The sequence below is a fragment of the Dendrobates tinctorius genome, unplaced genomic scaffold (genome assembly GCF_039654945.1).
Source record: "Dendrobates tinctorius isolate UK_male_01 unplaced genomic scaffold, ASM3965494v1 ptg000293l, whole genome shotgun sequence".
In the NCBI taxonomy this organism is placed as follows: Eukaryota; Metazoa; Chordata; class Amphibia; order Anura; family Dendrobatidae; genus Dendrobates; species Dendrobates tinctorius.
This window is the reverse complement of record NW_027361960.1, coordinates 6,791,585-6,809,686: the sequence shown is the minus strand read 5'-3', so window position 1 is coordinate 6,809,686 and position 18,102 is coordinate 6,791,585. Positions and strand designations below refer to the sequence as shown.

The window sequence follows — 18,102 nt, the reverse complement described above, 5'->3', positions numbered from 1 at the left end:
GCTTGGGTCGCTGACCGCATGGCCAACTTCACAATGTGGTCGGGTTTCGTTTCATGAAACCCGAGTTTGGCGAAAGTCGGCGACTTTTGAATCTGACCGACCTGTTTCGCTCAACTCTACTGGCAGGCTTTATGAGGAAGCCTGCACAGTCACCCTCTGACATGTGAGCATGCTCTCTGGCTGAGGCAATCTTTGGCAAATTTTGAAATGATGCCAGGCACTTTTTGGGGGGGTGAAGAAAATAAATCGAGTTGCAAACTATTTGAATCTGTTGTGACCTTAGAATTATTTGTAATTTGACTTAAAGTTGATAGATAGTGTATTGAATTAAGTCATCTCTAAGAGTAAAAAAAAAAAGCATACTGCAAGTTCAACATTTCTTTGCAGTGTCCCTAAAAAATGAAGTTTGCTGCACTTTGCTATACAGGAATACATATAGTATACAGATGCATACTTGCCAGACAGAGACTGAAAGGACACACTTTGGCACCAGTTGGTGAATAGGGTACAATGGGAACGTTACAGTATACAGTAGGTTGGGAAAAGCTTCTGACAGATAATAGCATAAGTACACAGACACAGTGCCTCATACTGTTTCTCCAGGGACTGGAATCTTAGTCCACTTTAAAGGAGCACTGACATGCTTAGCAGTTTACCTGCTTCTTCTCTGCTCATGCAGAGTAATGATTTGATATGAAGCGTTAAATACTATGTGGTCATGAAAAAAAACTACTACATATTTAGTAGCTGTAACATGAGGGGAAAGGAGAAAAAGCGATATAGGCAGATGGAGATCTTCAGTACAAATACAGTATGAGGAAAATGGTAGTTAGATGTGAGGCAGAAATATAAATTGATAAATAGAAAGATAAAAACAATTAAACAGAGGAACATTATAATCTGTGTAATCATGCAATGGGACCAAAGCCTTACAAGATTCCAGCAACAACATCTTCATGTATGCTGCTCAAAAAAAACACACAAAAACAACTTTGTTGCAAGTCTGGAATTCAAATGTAATGGACTTGGTTCGGCCGGCATTGTGACACCTGCTAGGTTTTACTTTCTGATCCAACCTTGAGTAAGTTTCTTGATCCATATCCTTCAGTGGTGGCTAGACGTTCACAAAATTTACGTGATCTTCTGGTACATAGCCACTATGAATCTAATAAAAAGGTAAATTCCAAAAGTTATGAAAATCCTGTTTTTTCCCTTGTGGCCTATGTAAGGCCTGTGCAAATTTGGTAAGAGGGAACACCTTTAAGAATCATGATGGTTCTAAAACCTTTGAAATTCGTAGACATATAACATGTTCCACGAAAGGGGTAATATATCACGCTTCATGTCCTTGCAATAAAGTGTACATTGGTTTAATAACTCTCGAATTAAAAATTCGCACACGGGAACATTGTCTTGATATAGAGAAAGCCAGGTCGGTCACAGATGAAATTTCTCTCAAGACGCTTCCAAGACATTTTAAGAAATATCACTAATGCAAGGCACACTTGTTAAAAATCAAGGGCATTGATACTATCTCTTTGAATTTTAGGGGTGGAAATTTGGACAAAGAACTGGCGAAATTAGAATGCAGATGGATATTTAAGTTGGGTACATTGAATCCACATGGTCTTAATGAGAGTTCTGGATTTGGAGCTTTTTTATAATAGCATTTTGATATTTTAGCTTGGTATTTTGATCTCTTGACTTTTGTGGGCGTAGGGTGATTTTTTAGTTTTTTAAAATAGTTTTTTTAAGTGTTTTTATGCTGTACTTACCTCTTCATTTTTTTTCTTTTTCGTATATTTGATATGAGCCATTGTCATGGTGAATTGTTGGGACGTTGACGGACTGAAGATGGGGTGCACGTTTTTGAGTCGGATACAACAGGTGGCGGCTTCAAAAAATGCAAACAAAGAAATTTAAAGATTGAGGACAGCTACACAAGGACTTTTTTATGCCCGCAGATATATGAACTCATCTCCGTCATGATGGTGTTTTTTCATTTGACACATTAACTGTGTCTATATGGTAACAGAAATATGTCACTTTATTATGAAGAGGCTTTCACTATATATTATGACATCATTAGAATGATATTCTGGAATGTCTAATAAGTCATGATTGGATATTTAATGCACGAGTCACTTTATACATCCACTTTATTCACAATTCCAGAATAACACACTGAAACGCTTTGTTTAGGAATTATGATATTGCATTATTTAGTTATGATTGTTGACATTTTTTTTTAGTTTTACACTGAAGCACTTGGCACTTTATTCGTTACTTATTCACTGTGATGTGTTATCACATTAAGGAGCGATTAATAGGTTTTTATAACATCTACCCCATCTTACCTAGCCCTTTTGGAGTCATTCATCATTTTAGATTTCCCTCTTTCTTCCTTGTTAAGTCTCCCATTGCGACAGACACTATCAGCTGTATGGTTTGCTGTGCGCATGCGCAGGCCAGCACGCTCTTGACATGTTAATTGCGGTCTCAGACGCTGACTTCACTCACTCCCCATCACGTGATTGAACGTAGGGGATTGTGGGTGAGTCACCGTGACCGCAGTTGCATGTCTGTGCTATTATGAGTGCTGCACAGCCTACGCATGCGCCGTTCGGTCATCCTGAGCGGGATCATTGAGATGCAAATTAAGAGACCTCTCTGACTGGATGAGGCTCATATTTAAACCACACACACCCTCTGCCTAGACACGCCACCCCCCCCGAGGAAGCAGGGCGAAACGTGCGCGTCGGGGCAGAAGGACGGGACTCCCACTCTATAGGTTTAGCACGCTGCTAGGATCCAGGTAAAGGCCCTTGTGGCTCCCTTCATGGATTAATTTCATTAGGTTGTTATGGTGCAACAGTCCTGGTAATATATAGCCCTCACATTTGTGGGTCATTACAATAGTTATCTAACCGTGGCTATCAGGACATTTAGATTACTCTCAGCTAGTGTTGTAGTTGTGTCTGATGTCTCACGTGTCTTTTTTGGCTAGTGTGGCCATTATTTAGTGTTCATAGGTGGATAATCAGATTGTACCTGTTTATAAGTCATTTATACCTTTTTACTATCTCCATGGTCTGAAGCCATGCGGTCCTTTGCCATGTAGCAATATTTATAATAATGGGAGTCCGTTCTTTTTTCTTGTACTCTTTCTTGTAACATGATTTATTACATTTTAATATTTCTGATTAAATAAAAGTGATTTTATTTAATGAGTTATTTCTGTTCTTTTTTTAACTGAGCTATACGGTAGCATTGAGATCTGGTTTTCTATCGACAAAAACTGCTCTTTGCTTTGTATTTACCATTTCTTTAGACAAATTGGACAGTAACCACCAAGTGAGATCTATTTTCTGTCTTCATATACCTTAATTTATGATAGGATGGAAATAACACATCTAATCAGGAGTCCGATCGGTTTTGCAAGTCACAGAAGTGTATTATTAGGCTATTTTACGTAATAGTACTTTCTTCAGTGTTTGGAATCAGTATTTGTAAGGAAAAACTAGGCATGGCCCCTACAGACAGAAAAATGGTATAACGAAAACAGCTGATCTCACAAAATACAAGATATGTGAACGTTGCCTTAAAATGTTTAAACATTTACCATCATCTTCAGATGCATCTTCAGGATTACTTTCGCTGTCTGCTTCGTATCCTTCTTCCTCTCCAAAATTCTGAAACTTGCAACTGTGGCTTTCCTCCGGCTCTTGAGAAATGTTCCCATGCTGTAAAGTCAACTCTTCAGTCTTCTGTACCTACCAAAAGTAAGTCACATTAAAATGAACCTCTGTGGCATGGTGTATATTTGCTCTTGTGTACTCCTCTACAACAGCTGCCTATGTGACCACCATTGAGAAATACAACAGTCTAGTTATTAGCTAAAGTGTTGTTAGTTTAATTTTATTGTCAGTGTATTATCCTGAATTTGATATGTGAATGGTTTGCATAATTAAAAATCACACAAATCATATATGGCTTCATATTTCAAATGAAAAAGTACCATAAAAACATCATCATGCTCATTTTATTATAATTTTTAATATAGATGACTGGTTGGGACATCACAAGTCAGTTTGAAATGTACCCAGTCCAACAGCTATGGAAGCCCAAAGCAGATCCAAGATTAACTGTTAATGTTGGAAGCAGAAGTCTTTTGTCTTCATCTCTAAGGAATAAAATGGTTGAAATTTAAAATAAAAAGCCCCAGATAGCTGTAATTTTTAGAAGATCTAGGGTCTAGCCTATAGAGAAAAGTCTCTAACAGGGCACCTTGCTCATTTAAACATGTATGACTAGTAGGTGTATAAACTACACAAAAGGTAGTGACGGTGTTGATGCCAACATCCCTAATGGTTTAAGGATAAAGTTGTAAAAAAAATTGTGCAAGCATACTCTCACGTCAACCTGGTGAGTAAAGACACAAACGTTTATTCAGGGGGACAGGTACAAGGGTAACCATTTGATGCCCTTTCTCCATCATGTATGGCATTTCTCCATGCACAATGTCATAATGAAAAGCATGCCTGGACATTGTTGGGCTCACCTAGTGAGGTAGATTCATAACGTTTCAGGTCAGGGCAGATATATGAACACAGGGCATTGGTGCAGCAAACCAAGTAATATATGGAAAACCGTGACCCAAAAAAACCCACGAGAGGGTGGGGGGCAAACACTGAATTGGAAATTGCAAAGCGCCACACAAAGTAAGGCGGAAGAACCACAGGAGTTTTTCAAAGATATTTACAGAATAGTCACAGAGACCAAAAACAGTTTGTGATACTAGTGCAACCTATGGGTAATAAGGGAGGTGGAAAGTACAAATTTAACCCCTTAGTGACCAAGCCAAATTTTTCACATCTGACCACTGTCACTTTATGTCGTAATAACTCTAGAAGACTTCAACGAACCGCATTGATTTTGATTGTAGATTTTTTTTTAGTGACACTTCTTTATGTTAATAGTAAATTTGTTCATATTTTATGCTTTTAATTATAAAAACATCATAAATGTGTCCAAAAAATTCCAAAAATTAGCAATATTCAAACTCTGAATGATTATCCCTTTAATCCAGACAGTTATACCACATAAAATAGTCATTAAAAACATTTAGCTCATGTCTGCTTTACATCAGCACCATTTTTAAAATATCCTTTAATTTTGTTAGGATGTTGGAAGTTTTAAAATTGTAGCAGCAATTTTTTATCTTTTCAAGGAAATTTACAAAACTTACTTTTTTAGGGACTGATTCATTTTTGACTTTGGCGGGCCTGTAAGTCGAACACCCCCAAAAGTATGACTACTTTAAAAACAGCCCCCCTCAACGTATTCAAAACTGCTGTCAGGTAGTTTCTTAACCATTAGGGTGCTTTACAGGAATTAATACAAATTGTCATGACAGGAAGGAAAAATCAGTAAAATAGATGTGCAATCCGGTGGTGTATTTCACTTGCGCTGCTGATAACACTCAAGGCAGAGGTAAAATCCAAAAAACTAACATTACAGGTTTTAAAAGGCAACGTGCTTCAAGGTTCTACATAACCTCTTCATCAGAACAAAAAGCAAAAAACTTTTTTTGGATTTTTGTCCTGATAAAGATGTCATGTAGAACCTTGAAATGGGTTGACTTTTAAAACCTGTAATATTAAACTTTTTAAACTTTTTGGATTTGACCTCTGCCTTGACTGTTATCAGCAGCGCAAGTGAAATACACCACCGGCTTGCACATCTATTTTTCTGATCTTTCTCTGGTCGGTGTCTTGCGGCAGCTGTAAATATACCGTATTTTCCGCCGTATAAGACGACTGGGCGTATAAGAAAACCCTCAACTTTTTAAGTTAAAATATAGAGTGTGGGATATACTTGTCGCATAAGACTACCCCCTCTTCCAGTGTTTGCTCCAGTGTAATGTGCATGACAGCGCAGCAAACAACGCTTCTGATCGGCAGGGAAATCATCCCTTCAGGTCAGAGCCACAGTTCCCACGCTGTCAAAAGACAGCGTGAGCGCTCAACTGTGATTGGAGGTACAAACTTTACCTCTGGTCGCTGGTGTCATCTTATGGGATTACTGATCTCATCATCCAACACCCACTACCACTAATTAGTGAGAGCAGGAGCGGCGGATGGGGGTTTTCATCAGCCGCTGCTGCGCTTTGAATAAATATGGTAATTAAAAAAAAAGAAACGGCGTGGATTCCCCCCTATTTGTGATAACCAGCCAGACAAAACTCACAGCTGGGGGTTGCAAACCTCAGCTGTCAGCTTCAGCAAGGCTAGTTATCAAGAATTGAGAGGTCCCCATGCTGTTTTTTAATTATTTAAATAAATAATTAAAAACAAAATGGCGTGGGGTCCTCCCCATTTTTGACAACAGACCTTGCTAAAGCTGACAGTTGGTACTCTCAGTCCGATAAGGGGCCATGGATATTACCACCCCTCAAGCCTAAAAATAGCAGCTCGCAGCTGCCCAGAAAAGGCACATCTATTAGATGCGTCAATTCTGGCACTTTGCCCAGCTCTTCCAACTTGCCCTGTAGTGGTGGCAAGTGGGGTTCATATTTTTGGGGTGGATGTCACCTTTGTATTGTCAGGTGACACAAATCCCACGGCTTAGTAATGGAGAGGCGTAAGAGACTTATCCATTACTAATCCTACAGTTGTATGGTAAATAAAGACACAGCAAGACTAAAGTCCTTTATTTGAAATAAGACTAAACACAGTTGTCCATTTTTATTTAAATGCCTAATTCTAGCAAAGCCCTTGTTCTCCTATAATAAAAGTAAAATAAAAAAACATACACCATATACCATATCTGTCCGTCGTTCTGTCCCACGCCGTAATCCATGTCTGGGGGATAAACAATTTTCAACCTGGGCGGTGCCAAGATGAATCCATCCAGGCTGAAAACCACTGGTGAATGAGCTGCTGTGAATGCAGCCTCAGAGACAGGTGTTGACATCATTGAGGTTACATCCAGTCACTGAGGCTCTGTTCCCAGCCAGGCTGAACTGCCGTGACCTCGGTGACATCCCCGCTAGCACCGTGAGAGGTTTTTTCACGGTTCTAGCGGAGATCTCACTGAGGTCACCGAAGTCCAGCCCGGCTGGGAACGTAGTCTCAGTGACGTCACCGCTAGTTACTGGCAGCTCATTCACCAATGGTTTTCAGCCTGGTCGATCACATCTTGGCACCGTCTAAGTTGAAAACAGCTTATCCCCCAGACATGGATTATGGCGTGGGACAGAACGACAGACAGGTATGGTATATTGTTGTTTTTTATTTTTGGTTTATTACAGGAGATCAAGGGCTTCGGTGGAATTAAGCAAGGTCGTAAATATGGTTTAACTGAGATTATTAAAGGAGTCTGTGTCATTCTTTCAATTAAAGGACTTTTTTCTGGGTGTATGTGTTTTCTTACAATGTGGCTATGGGGTTAGTAATGCATAAGTGTCTTACAGACATCACTCCATTACTATGCTGTGGGCTTGATGTCACCTGACAATACAAAGGTAACGTCAACCCCCACAACTATCACCCCACTTGCCACCACTACAGGGCAAAGGGCCAGAATTGGAGCAACTAATAGATGTGCCTTTTCTGGGCAGTTGCGGGCTGCTATTTTTAGGCTGGGGGCAATATCCATGGCCCCTTACCAGCCTGAGAATACTAGCCCCCAACTGTCTGCTTTAGCAAGGCTAGTTGTCAAAAATGGGGGGGACCCCACGAAGTTTTTTGTAATTATTTAAATAATTGAAAAATACGGCGTGGGGACCCCTCTATTCTTGATAACCAACCTTGCTGAAGCTGACAGCTTGAGGGTTGCAACCCCCAGCTGTGAGTTTTGCCCGGCTGGTAATCAAAAATACAGGGGACCCACGCCGTTTGTTTTTTTTAATTATTTATTTATTTAAAGCACAGGAGTGGTTGAGGAATACTCCCATCTGCCGCTCCTTCTCTCACTGTAATTAGCGGTAGTAGGTGTTGGATGATAGGTGTAGTAGTCCCATCAGCTGACACCAGTGACCAGAGGTAAACTTTATACCTCTGATCGCAGCTGAGTGCTCACGCTGTCTTCTGACAGTGTGGGAACTGCAGCTCTCTGACCGACGGGAATGATTTCACTGTCGATTAGAAGCGGTGTTTGCCGCGCTCTCATGCTCATGAAAGCGCAACAAACACCAGGTGTTCGGGCCCAACAGTACGGAACTTTACTTTTTGGGTTTACCCATCTCTACTCCTGAGGACTGCAGTGAAGTGGCGCAAGCCACTCTCTCTTTTTTCTATACCCCGGGTGTCCCGGACGCCTGCAGCTTGCTTCACTAAAGACGACACCCGAGGTATAAGACTATCCCCGACTTTTGTGAAGATTTTCAGGGGTTAAAAAGTCATCTTATATGCCAGAAACATGGATTTTTGTGAGTACTCACCGTAAAATCCTTTTCTCCGAGACGCTCATTGGGGGACACAGAGACTGTGGGTGTGTGCTTCTGCCGTCTGGAGGCCGACACTAAGTGTACAAAAAAAGAGTTAGCTCCTCCTCCGCCGCATACACCCTCGCCCCTAGGCCGGGCGTAACTCAGTTTAGTGCATAAGCAGTAGGAGAACGCGCCTTAAACTCAGGCAAGAAACTATATGTCTGAAAAAGGGGGCCACCCTAAACTTTGTACAAGGATTTGTATAACTCAAAATAAGTAAATGCCAACTGGCTGATAGGGTGGGTGCTGTGTCCCCCAATGAGCGTCTCGGAGAAAAGGATTTTACGGTGAGTACTCACAAAAATCCATGTTTCTCCTTCGTCTCATTGGGGGACACAGAGACTGTGGGACGTTCTAAAGCAGTCCTCTGGGCGGGATCTTAGCTCACCCAATCCATGCTAATTTGCGCCCCTGATTAGAGGTGCGCAACTGCTGCCTGGAGAATCTTTCTTCCCAGGCTTGCATCCGAGGATGCCTGGGTATGTACGTTATAATGTTTGACAAACGTATGCAAACTGGACCAGGTAGCTGCTTTGCATACCTGCTCCGCTGAAGCCTGGTGTCGCAGTGCCCATGAGGCACCCACTGCCCGTGCCGAGTGAGCCTTGATCCCTGCCGGAACCGGCGTGCCACTGATTTGATAAGCTTCTTGGACCGTCAGGCGAACCCATCTGGCCAAAGTCGCTCTGGACGCAGCGAGTCCCTTCCGCCGCCCCTCTGGAACCACGAATAGAGAGTCTGTCTGGCGGAATGGCGCTGTCCTTGTCACATACCTTCTAAGAGCTCTTACCAGATCCAGGGTGTGCAAAGCCTTCTCTACCCTGTGCACCGGTGCCGGGCAAAACGAGGGTAAGACAATGTCTTCGTTGATATGAAATGCAGACACAACCTTCGGCAAGAAGGGAGGAGCTGGCCTTAAAACTACCTTATCTTTATAAAAGGTCAGGAACGGCGGTTTACAAGATAAGGCCGCCAATTCCGAAACCCGCCTAATAGACGTTATAGCTACTAGAAAAACGACCTTTCTGGACAGGTAAGGTAAGGAGACCTCTTGCAATGGTTCGAAAGGAGCCTCCTGAAGGGCCCTGAGCACCAAGTTCAGGTCCCATGATTCCGTCGGCGCCTTATAGGGGGGTACTAAATGTGCGACCCCCTGCATAAACGTCCTAACCTGCCAGACGGAAGCGACTTTTCGTTGGAAAAGCACCGACAGGGCCGAGATTTGCGTTCTGAGCGAACTCGGAGCCAACCCTGCGTCCAGCCCTGCCTGTAGAAAAGCCAGTACGTTGGGGATCGAAAAAACCAGAGGAGCCACTTCACGATCCCTACACCAACGGAAAAAAACTTCCCAAGTTCGATGATATACTCTCGCCGAGGAAGGCTTTCGGGCACTTACCATCGTGGCCGCCACATCGCGCCTGAATCCTGCCTGTGTTAACAGCCAAGATTCAATGGCCACGCCGTCAAACACAGGGCCCCTAAGTTCGGATGGCAGATCGGCCCTTGGGACAGTAAGTCCGGCCGATCTGGAAGACGCCAGGGTACGTCCACCACTAGTTGGACCAGATCTGCATACCAGGCCCGCCGGGGCCAGTCTGGGGCCAGCAGAATTGCTGGAACCTTCTCTCTCCTTATTTTCCTGATAACTCTTGGAAGCAGCGGCAGCGGGGGGAACAAGTACGGGAGACGAAACTGGCTCCACGGGAGCACCAGAGCGTCTGCTGCGATTGCCTGCGGATCGAGGGATCGAGCGACAAACCTTTGTACTTTGGCATTCTCTCTGGATGCCATAAGGTCCACGTCTGGTGTCCCCCACCGTTGGCAGATCTGCTGAAAGATCTCGGGGTGCAGGGACCATTCCCCTGCCGCGACCCCCTGTCGGCTGAGAAAATCTGCCGCCCAGTTTTCGACTCCTGGAATGTGCACCGCTGAAATTACCACGCGGTTCTTCTCTGCCCAACGCAGTACCAGTCCGACCTCGCGCATGGCTGCCTGGCTGCGCGTGCCCCCTTGATGGTTGACATATGCTACTGCTGTAGCATTGTCCGACTGGATGCGCACCGGCCGGTGTCTCAGGAAACACTGGAAATGTTGCAGGGCCAATCGTATTGCCCGTATCTCCAGAATGTTGATCGGGAGAACTATCTCCTGAACGGACCACCGCCCCTGGGCTATGTGACTCTGGAAAACTGCTCCCCAACCTTGCAGGCTTGCATCGGTCGTCACCACCAACCATTGTTCCGGGGGAAAGGGTTTCCCCTGGACCAGAGACGAGTCGCGAGTCCACCACCGGAGTGAACCTCGTACCAGCGGAGACAACTTGCACCGATGACTGAGAGACAGCAGCCTCCGGTCCCATGCTGTCAAGAGCGCATGCTGAAGCGGACGGAGATGGAACTGGGCAAACGGGATTGCTTCCATCGCCGCCACCATTCTGCCCAACACACTCATGCCGTACCGGATGGATCTGGTGCCCGGCTGTAGAAGGTTCCGTACCCCTTGCTTGATTTTTTGCGCCTTGTCCTGAGGGAGGATCACCAGCCCCCGGGAGGTGTCGAAAATCATGCCTAGGAACACGATTCTTTGGGCTGGAACCAAAGACGACTTGCTCCGATTGATCAACCAGCCCAGACGGGCCAGGGTATCCAGAGTGATACTGACATTGTCCTGGCACTCCTGAAACGACGGCCCCTTTACCAAAAGGTCGTCCAGGTAAGGTAACACCGTTATGCCCCGTGCATGCAGGATGGCCATAACCACCGCCATTATCTTTGTAAAGACTCTGGGGGCAGTGGCTAAGCCGAAGGGCAGAGCCACAAATTGGAAATGACGTCCTCCGATCGCAAAACGCAGGAACCTCTGGTGTGGGGGAAATATCGGAATATGCAGATATGCATCCTGCACATCGATCGAGGCCAGGAATTCCCCTGGATCCATGGCTGCAATGATCGAGCGGAGGGACTCCATCCGGAATCGCCTGACCCTGATGAATCTGTTCAGGATCTTTAGATCCAGTACTGGCCTCACAGTCCCGTCTTTTTTGGGGACCGAAAACAGATTGGAGTAAAACCCCTGCGACTCTTCGCCCTGCGGCACTGGGGCGATGACCCCTTTGCGCTGTAGCGTCATTATAGCCTGTAACAAACTCTCCGCCTGCGAATCTGTCTTGGAAAGTCGGGAACGGAAGAATCGCTGTGGTGGCCGTCCGACAAACTCTATCTTGTACCCGGACGATATTAGTTCTGCCACCCAAGTGTCGCGTGTCACTGCGACCCAAACGTGGCTGAACCCTAGTAGGCGTCCGCCCACTCTGTCGTCCGTAGGTACGGAGCGCCTCCAGTCATTTAGCTGGAGGTTTTTGGGACCTGGCCCCCCTCGCTCTGGGCAAACGGCCTCGGCCTCTACCCAGCGGATTGGCCCTGTAAGAGGCTTGCTTTTCCCTACTCTGGCCATCGTTTGCGGAGGAGTATGCCCTGGCCGAAGTCCCCCCCCAGGGGCTACGAAAGGGTCGAAAACGCCTCTGCGTTTGCCTGAATGCCGGGCAACTTCTCTGCTGCGGGAGGAAACTACTTTTCCCCCCTGAGGCTTCTGAGATAAGCTTGTCCAGCTTCTCACCGAACAGCCGATTGCCCTGAAAAGGCAATGAGGTTAAGGATTTTTTAGAGATAGAATCCGCTTTCCACAGCCTCAGCCATAATGCACGCCTAATGGCGATCGCATTCGCTGCCGCAACAGCCGAACACTCGGCCGCGTCCAGTGAAGCGCTGACAAGATAATCACTCGCTCCTGATATCTGATTTGCCACCTCCAAGACCTCCGCGGGCAGATCCCTGTCTTGGAGGGCCTTATACAGAGCGTCCCCCCACGAAACCATGGCTTTAGCCACCCAAGTTGCCGCAAAGGAGGGGGCCAGAGCCGACCCTGCTGCCTCATATACCGAGCGGGCAAGCCCGTCCATGAGGCGATCAGTTGGGTCCTTTATAGAAGAAACACTGGGTATCGACAATAGCGATCTTGATGCTAAACGTGATACCGGTGGGTCCACTACTGGCGACTCTACCCAACCCTTATGGAGCTCAGGAGGAAACGGATACTTTGCTTGCAGCGCTTTTTGCATTGCAAAACGCTTATCCGGGTGTTCTCTATGTTTCTGGACTAGCTCCTCAAACTCCGGATGCGTGGCAAACCTTCTATGTGGTCGCCTGGATTTCTTGAAAGAGACCTTGTGACCTGAGGCTGTGGGCACCTCGTCCTCGATCTCTAATGTCTGGTTGACTGCCTCAATGAGACTGTCCACCGAGTCCTGGAACCCCAGGCTTTCTAGATTCCAGGCCTCCTCCTCCTCTCCTTCATCCTGATCGCTCCCTGAGCTCAGCGACGGGGAACGGGATGCCCTAATACCCGCCGCCGAAGCCCCGGAGGGCCCGGCCGACGGGGAACGAGCCCTTTTGATATGAGCTTGCCTGGTACTGGAGCGACCTCTAATGGTTGGAGGGTCCTGAGACGAGGACGAGCTCTCTTCCGCTGGCAGACCACCATCCTTGTTCCTGCCCGGGCCTTGAAGGGATTCAATTGCCCTTGTGAGGGACAGCATAGAATGCGATAAGGACACCGCCCATTCCGGGGGGTCCTGACCCCTGGGTTCAGAAACAGTGGGGGGCTCCTGGGCGCGCTCCGACTCGCAGGCTTCACAATATTTACCCGCCTGTGCCTTTGGCAGCCTGACCCCACAGGACACGCAAACCGCGTAAAGGAAAGAGTGAGCTTTCCCTTTGGCAGACATACTTGCACAGGCTGAAGGCAGGGTAGAAGGAGGAGGAGGGTAACCCCTTCCCTGACAACCAGTGCGGTTCTCCAAACGGAGTTACACTCACCCACCGGCAGGGTCCCACTCCTGTTTGAAGTACCCCGCGAAGCTCCGGATGCGTGGACGCGAGGTGGTAGGGCGGAAGTCTCCTCTCCGGGACCTGTGCGCCCGCCGTTTTCCACCCCTTGACCCCCAGGCCTCCTGCTCCTATACAGCGCGTCTCCCCGACGTCAGTGGGCGGGACTTCCGGCTACCACCGGAAGTCGGCGCGCGGCCTCGCGCGATAGTCACGGACCTCCTCCTGCAGCGGGGCCGCGGCCGCCGGCGGGCTTCCGGCCGCACTCCGGTACACGCGGTGTGCGGCGTCCGGTTGCAACGCCACTCTGGCTACCGTTACACACCGGGGCAAACTTGCGGTGCGCTCCAGGAGCGGATCCCCCAAATATTAAAGGTGAGCAGGGCCATCCGCCGTGGGCTCCATCCCTGGCAGGGGGGGGGGGGACTTCTGGTACCGGCTTCTTCCCCCTGTACTCGCCACGTCCACAAACTAGATCGGCTCACCTGCGCCTCCAATTCAGCCCCTGGACTCACTACCAAGGGGTGGAAGGGGCCTCCATACATTGTTGTTGTAGGAGAGGAACAACGTGGAGGCTGACCCCTGGTTCTGCTCACACGTGCTCGCCTGATGAAGTTATGGGGAAACCGAATCCTCTTATCAGGACGCGTTGCCCCTCTTTTAAAAAAAAAATAGTTGTCTGGCAAAAAGTCCCAGATGTGTCCCTCGGTGCGGGAGAGGACACGTGGAGGGTTACTCACACGTGGTCGCCCGTTGATGATTTGGGGAGATCGGATCCTCTCTATAGGATCCGTCGCCCCTGTCTTATCTTCATAGAAAAAAAGGGAAAAGAAAAAAAAAAAAAATCTAGTCTGGAGCTCCAGACTGCGTGTGCCTCCATCAGACACTAAGCAAAAACTGAGTTACGCCCGGCCTAGGGGCGAGGGTGTATGCGGCGGAGGAGGAGCTAACTCTTTTTTTGTACACTTAGTGTCGGCCTCCAGACGGCAGAAGCACACACCCACAGTCTCTGTGTCCCCCAATGAGACGAAGGAGAAAATAAGGTACATGTTTCATGTTGCTAGCTTGCAACCATACCAGGTGAGTGGTTCCACATCTCTTATTTATGTACATATAATCTAAGTACATGTATCAAAGTACGCTGGCAGTTATAACATGGCAGTTAGACAGGGCAGAAGACAGGTAAGACAAATAAATAAATCTATTCCCTGTACATTTGGGCAACCCCATATATTTACCATATGCATTTGTCTAATTTATATCCTGGCCGCTGCATTTACACACATCCACTCTCTACACTCCGTCACTATTGGCCCCTCACTCCTTTCCTCTCCTATGTATAGCACTCACGCTCTTTTCACATTGCTACACAGCACAGATCAATTCAGTTCCACCATTCAACATCAGAGATGCTCTCACAAATCAATTAACCATCTGCTCACTCTTTCTATCCTCCTTCTCCTAGTTGCAGGAGACATTGCTCCCAACCCTGGTCCCCAATGTTATAGAAAGTCAAACCCCCCAACTGCTACACTCAGAAACCCCTCTAATCTTATCAATATTCCCTGCCTGTCATCTGTCTCTCTTAATTGTGCCCTTTGGAATTCTCGCTCAGTGTGTAACAAACTCTCCTTCATTCATAACTTTTTCCTTTCTAATTCTCTTAACCTTCTGGCTCTTACTGAAACCTGGATCCAGCAGTCAGACACTACTGCTGCTGCTGCTCTTTCATGGTGGACTACACTTCTCTCATACCCCAAGATTAGACAATAAAGCAGGTGGAGGCGTTGGTCTGCTCCTATCATCAAAATGTACCTTTCAGGTTATCCCTCAAGTACCCTCACTTGTATTCCCTTCTTTTGAGGCCCATGCCGTCAGACTCTACACCCCCTTCCCCATGGGAGTGGCGGTGGAATATCGTCCTCCCGGCCCCTCCCATCAGTTCCTGGATCATTTTGCCACTTGGCTTCCACATTTTCTCTCCTGTGACATCCCTACCCTCATCATGGGCGATTTCAACATCCCCATTGCTCTTCCCCTCTCCCCATCTGCTACTCACCTTTTATCTCTAACCTCCTCATTTGGCCTTTTGCAGCTTACCAATTCTCCAACGCATGAAGATGGAAACTCCCTCGACTTGGTCTTCTCTCGGCTTTGTGCAGTGGATGATTTTGCAAACTCCCTTCTCCCGCTCTCTGACCACAACCTTCTTTCATTCTCTATCAAGAACTGCCAGGCTGCTCAGGTCACCCCCACTGTCCATATTTATAGAAACATACAGGCCATTAACACCCAGAAACTTATGAAGAACTTGCAGTCTTCATTGGCCCCTATCTCCTCCCTCTCATGTCCTGATTCTGCATTGAAGCATTACAATGAAACACTTCAAAGTGCCCTGGATGAATTTGCTCCTCCTATACATAGAACACCACAACACAGACGGCGACATCCCTGGCACACCCTGCAAACACGTTTCCTGCAGCAGTGCTCCAGGTGCGCCGAACGTCTGTGGAGAAAATCCAACCTACCCGAAGATTTCTTCCATTATAAGTTTATGCTTCGAACATACAACACCGCCCTTTCACCTCTCAAAACAAACCTATTCCAACACCCTCATCACTTCACTGTCCAATAACCCTAAACGTCTCTTTGACACTTTTCATCCTCTACTCAACCCAAGAGTACAGGACCCAACCACGGAGCTTTGAGCTGACGATCTGGCCAATTACTTCAAAGAAAAAATTGACCAGATCCGACAGGAAATTATCTCCCAATCCCCTCATACCATGCACTGTCCTCCCTCCCCCACTGCATCTAGCTCACTCTCTGATTTTGAACCAGTCACAGAAGAAGAAGTAAGCAGGCTCCTTGCATCTTCTCGCCCAACCACTTGCACCAGTGACCCATTCCCGTCACATCTACTCCAGCCCCTTTCCCCTGCTGTCACCCCTCACCTAACTCAAATATTTAACCTCTATCTCTCTTCTGGTATCTTTCCCTCCTCATTTAAGCATGCCGTCATACATCCACTACTTAAAAAACCATCCCTCGACCAAAACTGTGACCTGTCTCTATTCTTCCCTTCATCTCTAAACTCCTGGAATGCCTGGTCCACTCCCGTCTTATCCGCTATCTCTTTGATAACGCTCTTCTCGACCCTCTCCAATCCGGTTTCCGCTCTTTACACTCTACTGAAACTGCCCTCACTAAAGTCTCTAATGATCTACTAACAGCTAAATCAAATGGTCATTACTCCATGCTAATTCTCTTGGATCTCTCTGCAGCATTCGACACTGTGGATCATCAGCTCCTCCTCACTATGCTCCATTCCATTGGCCTCAAGGAGACCGTTCTCTCCTGGATCTCCTCCTATCTCGCTGACCGCTCCTTTACTGTATCTTTTGCTGGCTCCTCCTCCTCTCACCTTCCCCTTACTGCTGGGGTTCCTCAAGGATCAGCCCTAGGCTCCCTCCTCTTCTCTTTGTATACTGCCCCTATTGGTCAAACAATCAGTAGATTTGGTTTCCATTACCATCTCTATGCTGACGACACCCAATTATACGCTTCTTCTCCTGACATCACGCCAGCCTTTCTAGAAAACACCGGCGATTGTCTAAACATTGTGTCTACCATCATGTCCTCACTATATCTGAAACTGAACCTGTCAAAGACTGAACACCTTGTGTTTCCTCCCGCTACTAATGTACCTATACCCGACATTGCCATTTCCGTGTGTGGTTCCACTATTACTCCCCAGCAACATGCCCGCTGTCTTGGGGTCATACTTGACTCCGAGCTTTCCTTTGTCCCCCACATACGATCACTGGCTCGCTCTTGTTATCTGCACCTCAAAAACATTTCCAGAACTCGATCTTTTCTTACTTACTCTGACTGTTTCTCTTATTCATTCTCGTCTCGACTATTGTAACTCCCTTCTAATCGGTCTCCCTCTTACCAAACGCTCCCCCCCCAATCTGTCTTGAATGCTGCTGCCAGGATCATATTCCTCGCAAATCGTTACACCGATGCCTCTACCTTGTGCCAGTCATTACACTGGCTACCCATCCACTCCAGAATCCAGTACAAACTTATTACCCTCACCCGCAAAGCTCTTCATGGCTCAGCACCACCCTACATCTCCTCCCTTGTTTCAGTATACCATCCTACCCGCGCTCTCCGTTCTGCTGATGACCTGAGGTTAGCATCCTCAATAATCAGAACCTCCCACTCCCGTCTCTAAGACTATACACGTGCTGCGCCAATTCTTTGGAATGCACTTCCCAGGTTAATACGAGTAGTCCCCAATCCCCACAATTTTAAGCGTGCCCTGAAAATGCATTTATTCAGACTGGCCTATCACCTCAACACATTAACCTAATCTTTCCCTGTGTGGCACAGCCAAAAGTTTTACCATAACTAGACTCCCCGCATCATGTTCCCACATGCTTTATGCATCCATTAGCCCTCTGTGTCTGTACTGTTACACACTTAACATTATGGCTGGTCCATACAATCAGGTCAACTGTTACCACCCACCTTTCGTGTCTCCCCTTTTTTCCTCATAGATTGTAAGCTTGCGAGCAGGGCCCTCATTCCTCTTGGTATTTGTTATAATCTATGTGATTATTGTTATGCTGTAATGTCTATTGTCTGTACAAGTCCCCTCTGAAATGTAAAGTGCTGCGAAATATGTCAGCGCTATAGAAATAAAATTTATTATTATTATCT

General features: G+C 46.7%; 1 protein-coding gene across 3 annotated transcripts in view; it reads right to left on the bottom strand.

Annotated features, from left to right (window-relative positions):
- LYST (lysosomal trafficking regulator) overlaps positions 1-18,102 on the bottom strand; it is a 722,897-nt gene that overhangs the window by 539,647 nt on the left and 165,148 nt on the right. For all 3 annotated transcript variants that reach the window (XM_073560091.1, XM_073560092.1, XM_073560093.1), the window contains exon 7: positions 3,623-3,773. In XM_073560091.1, coding sequence (XP_073416192.1) covers positions 3,623-3,773 — 151 coding nt within the window. The remainder of the gene's footprint in view (positions 1-3,622; positions 3,774-18,102) is intronic.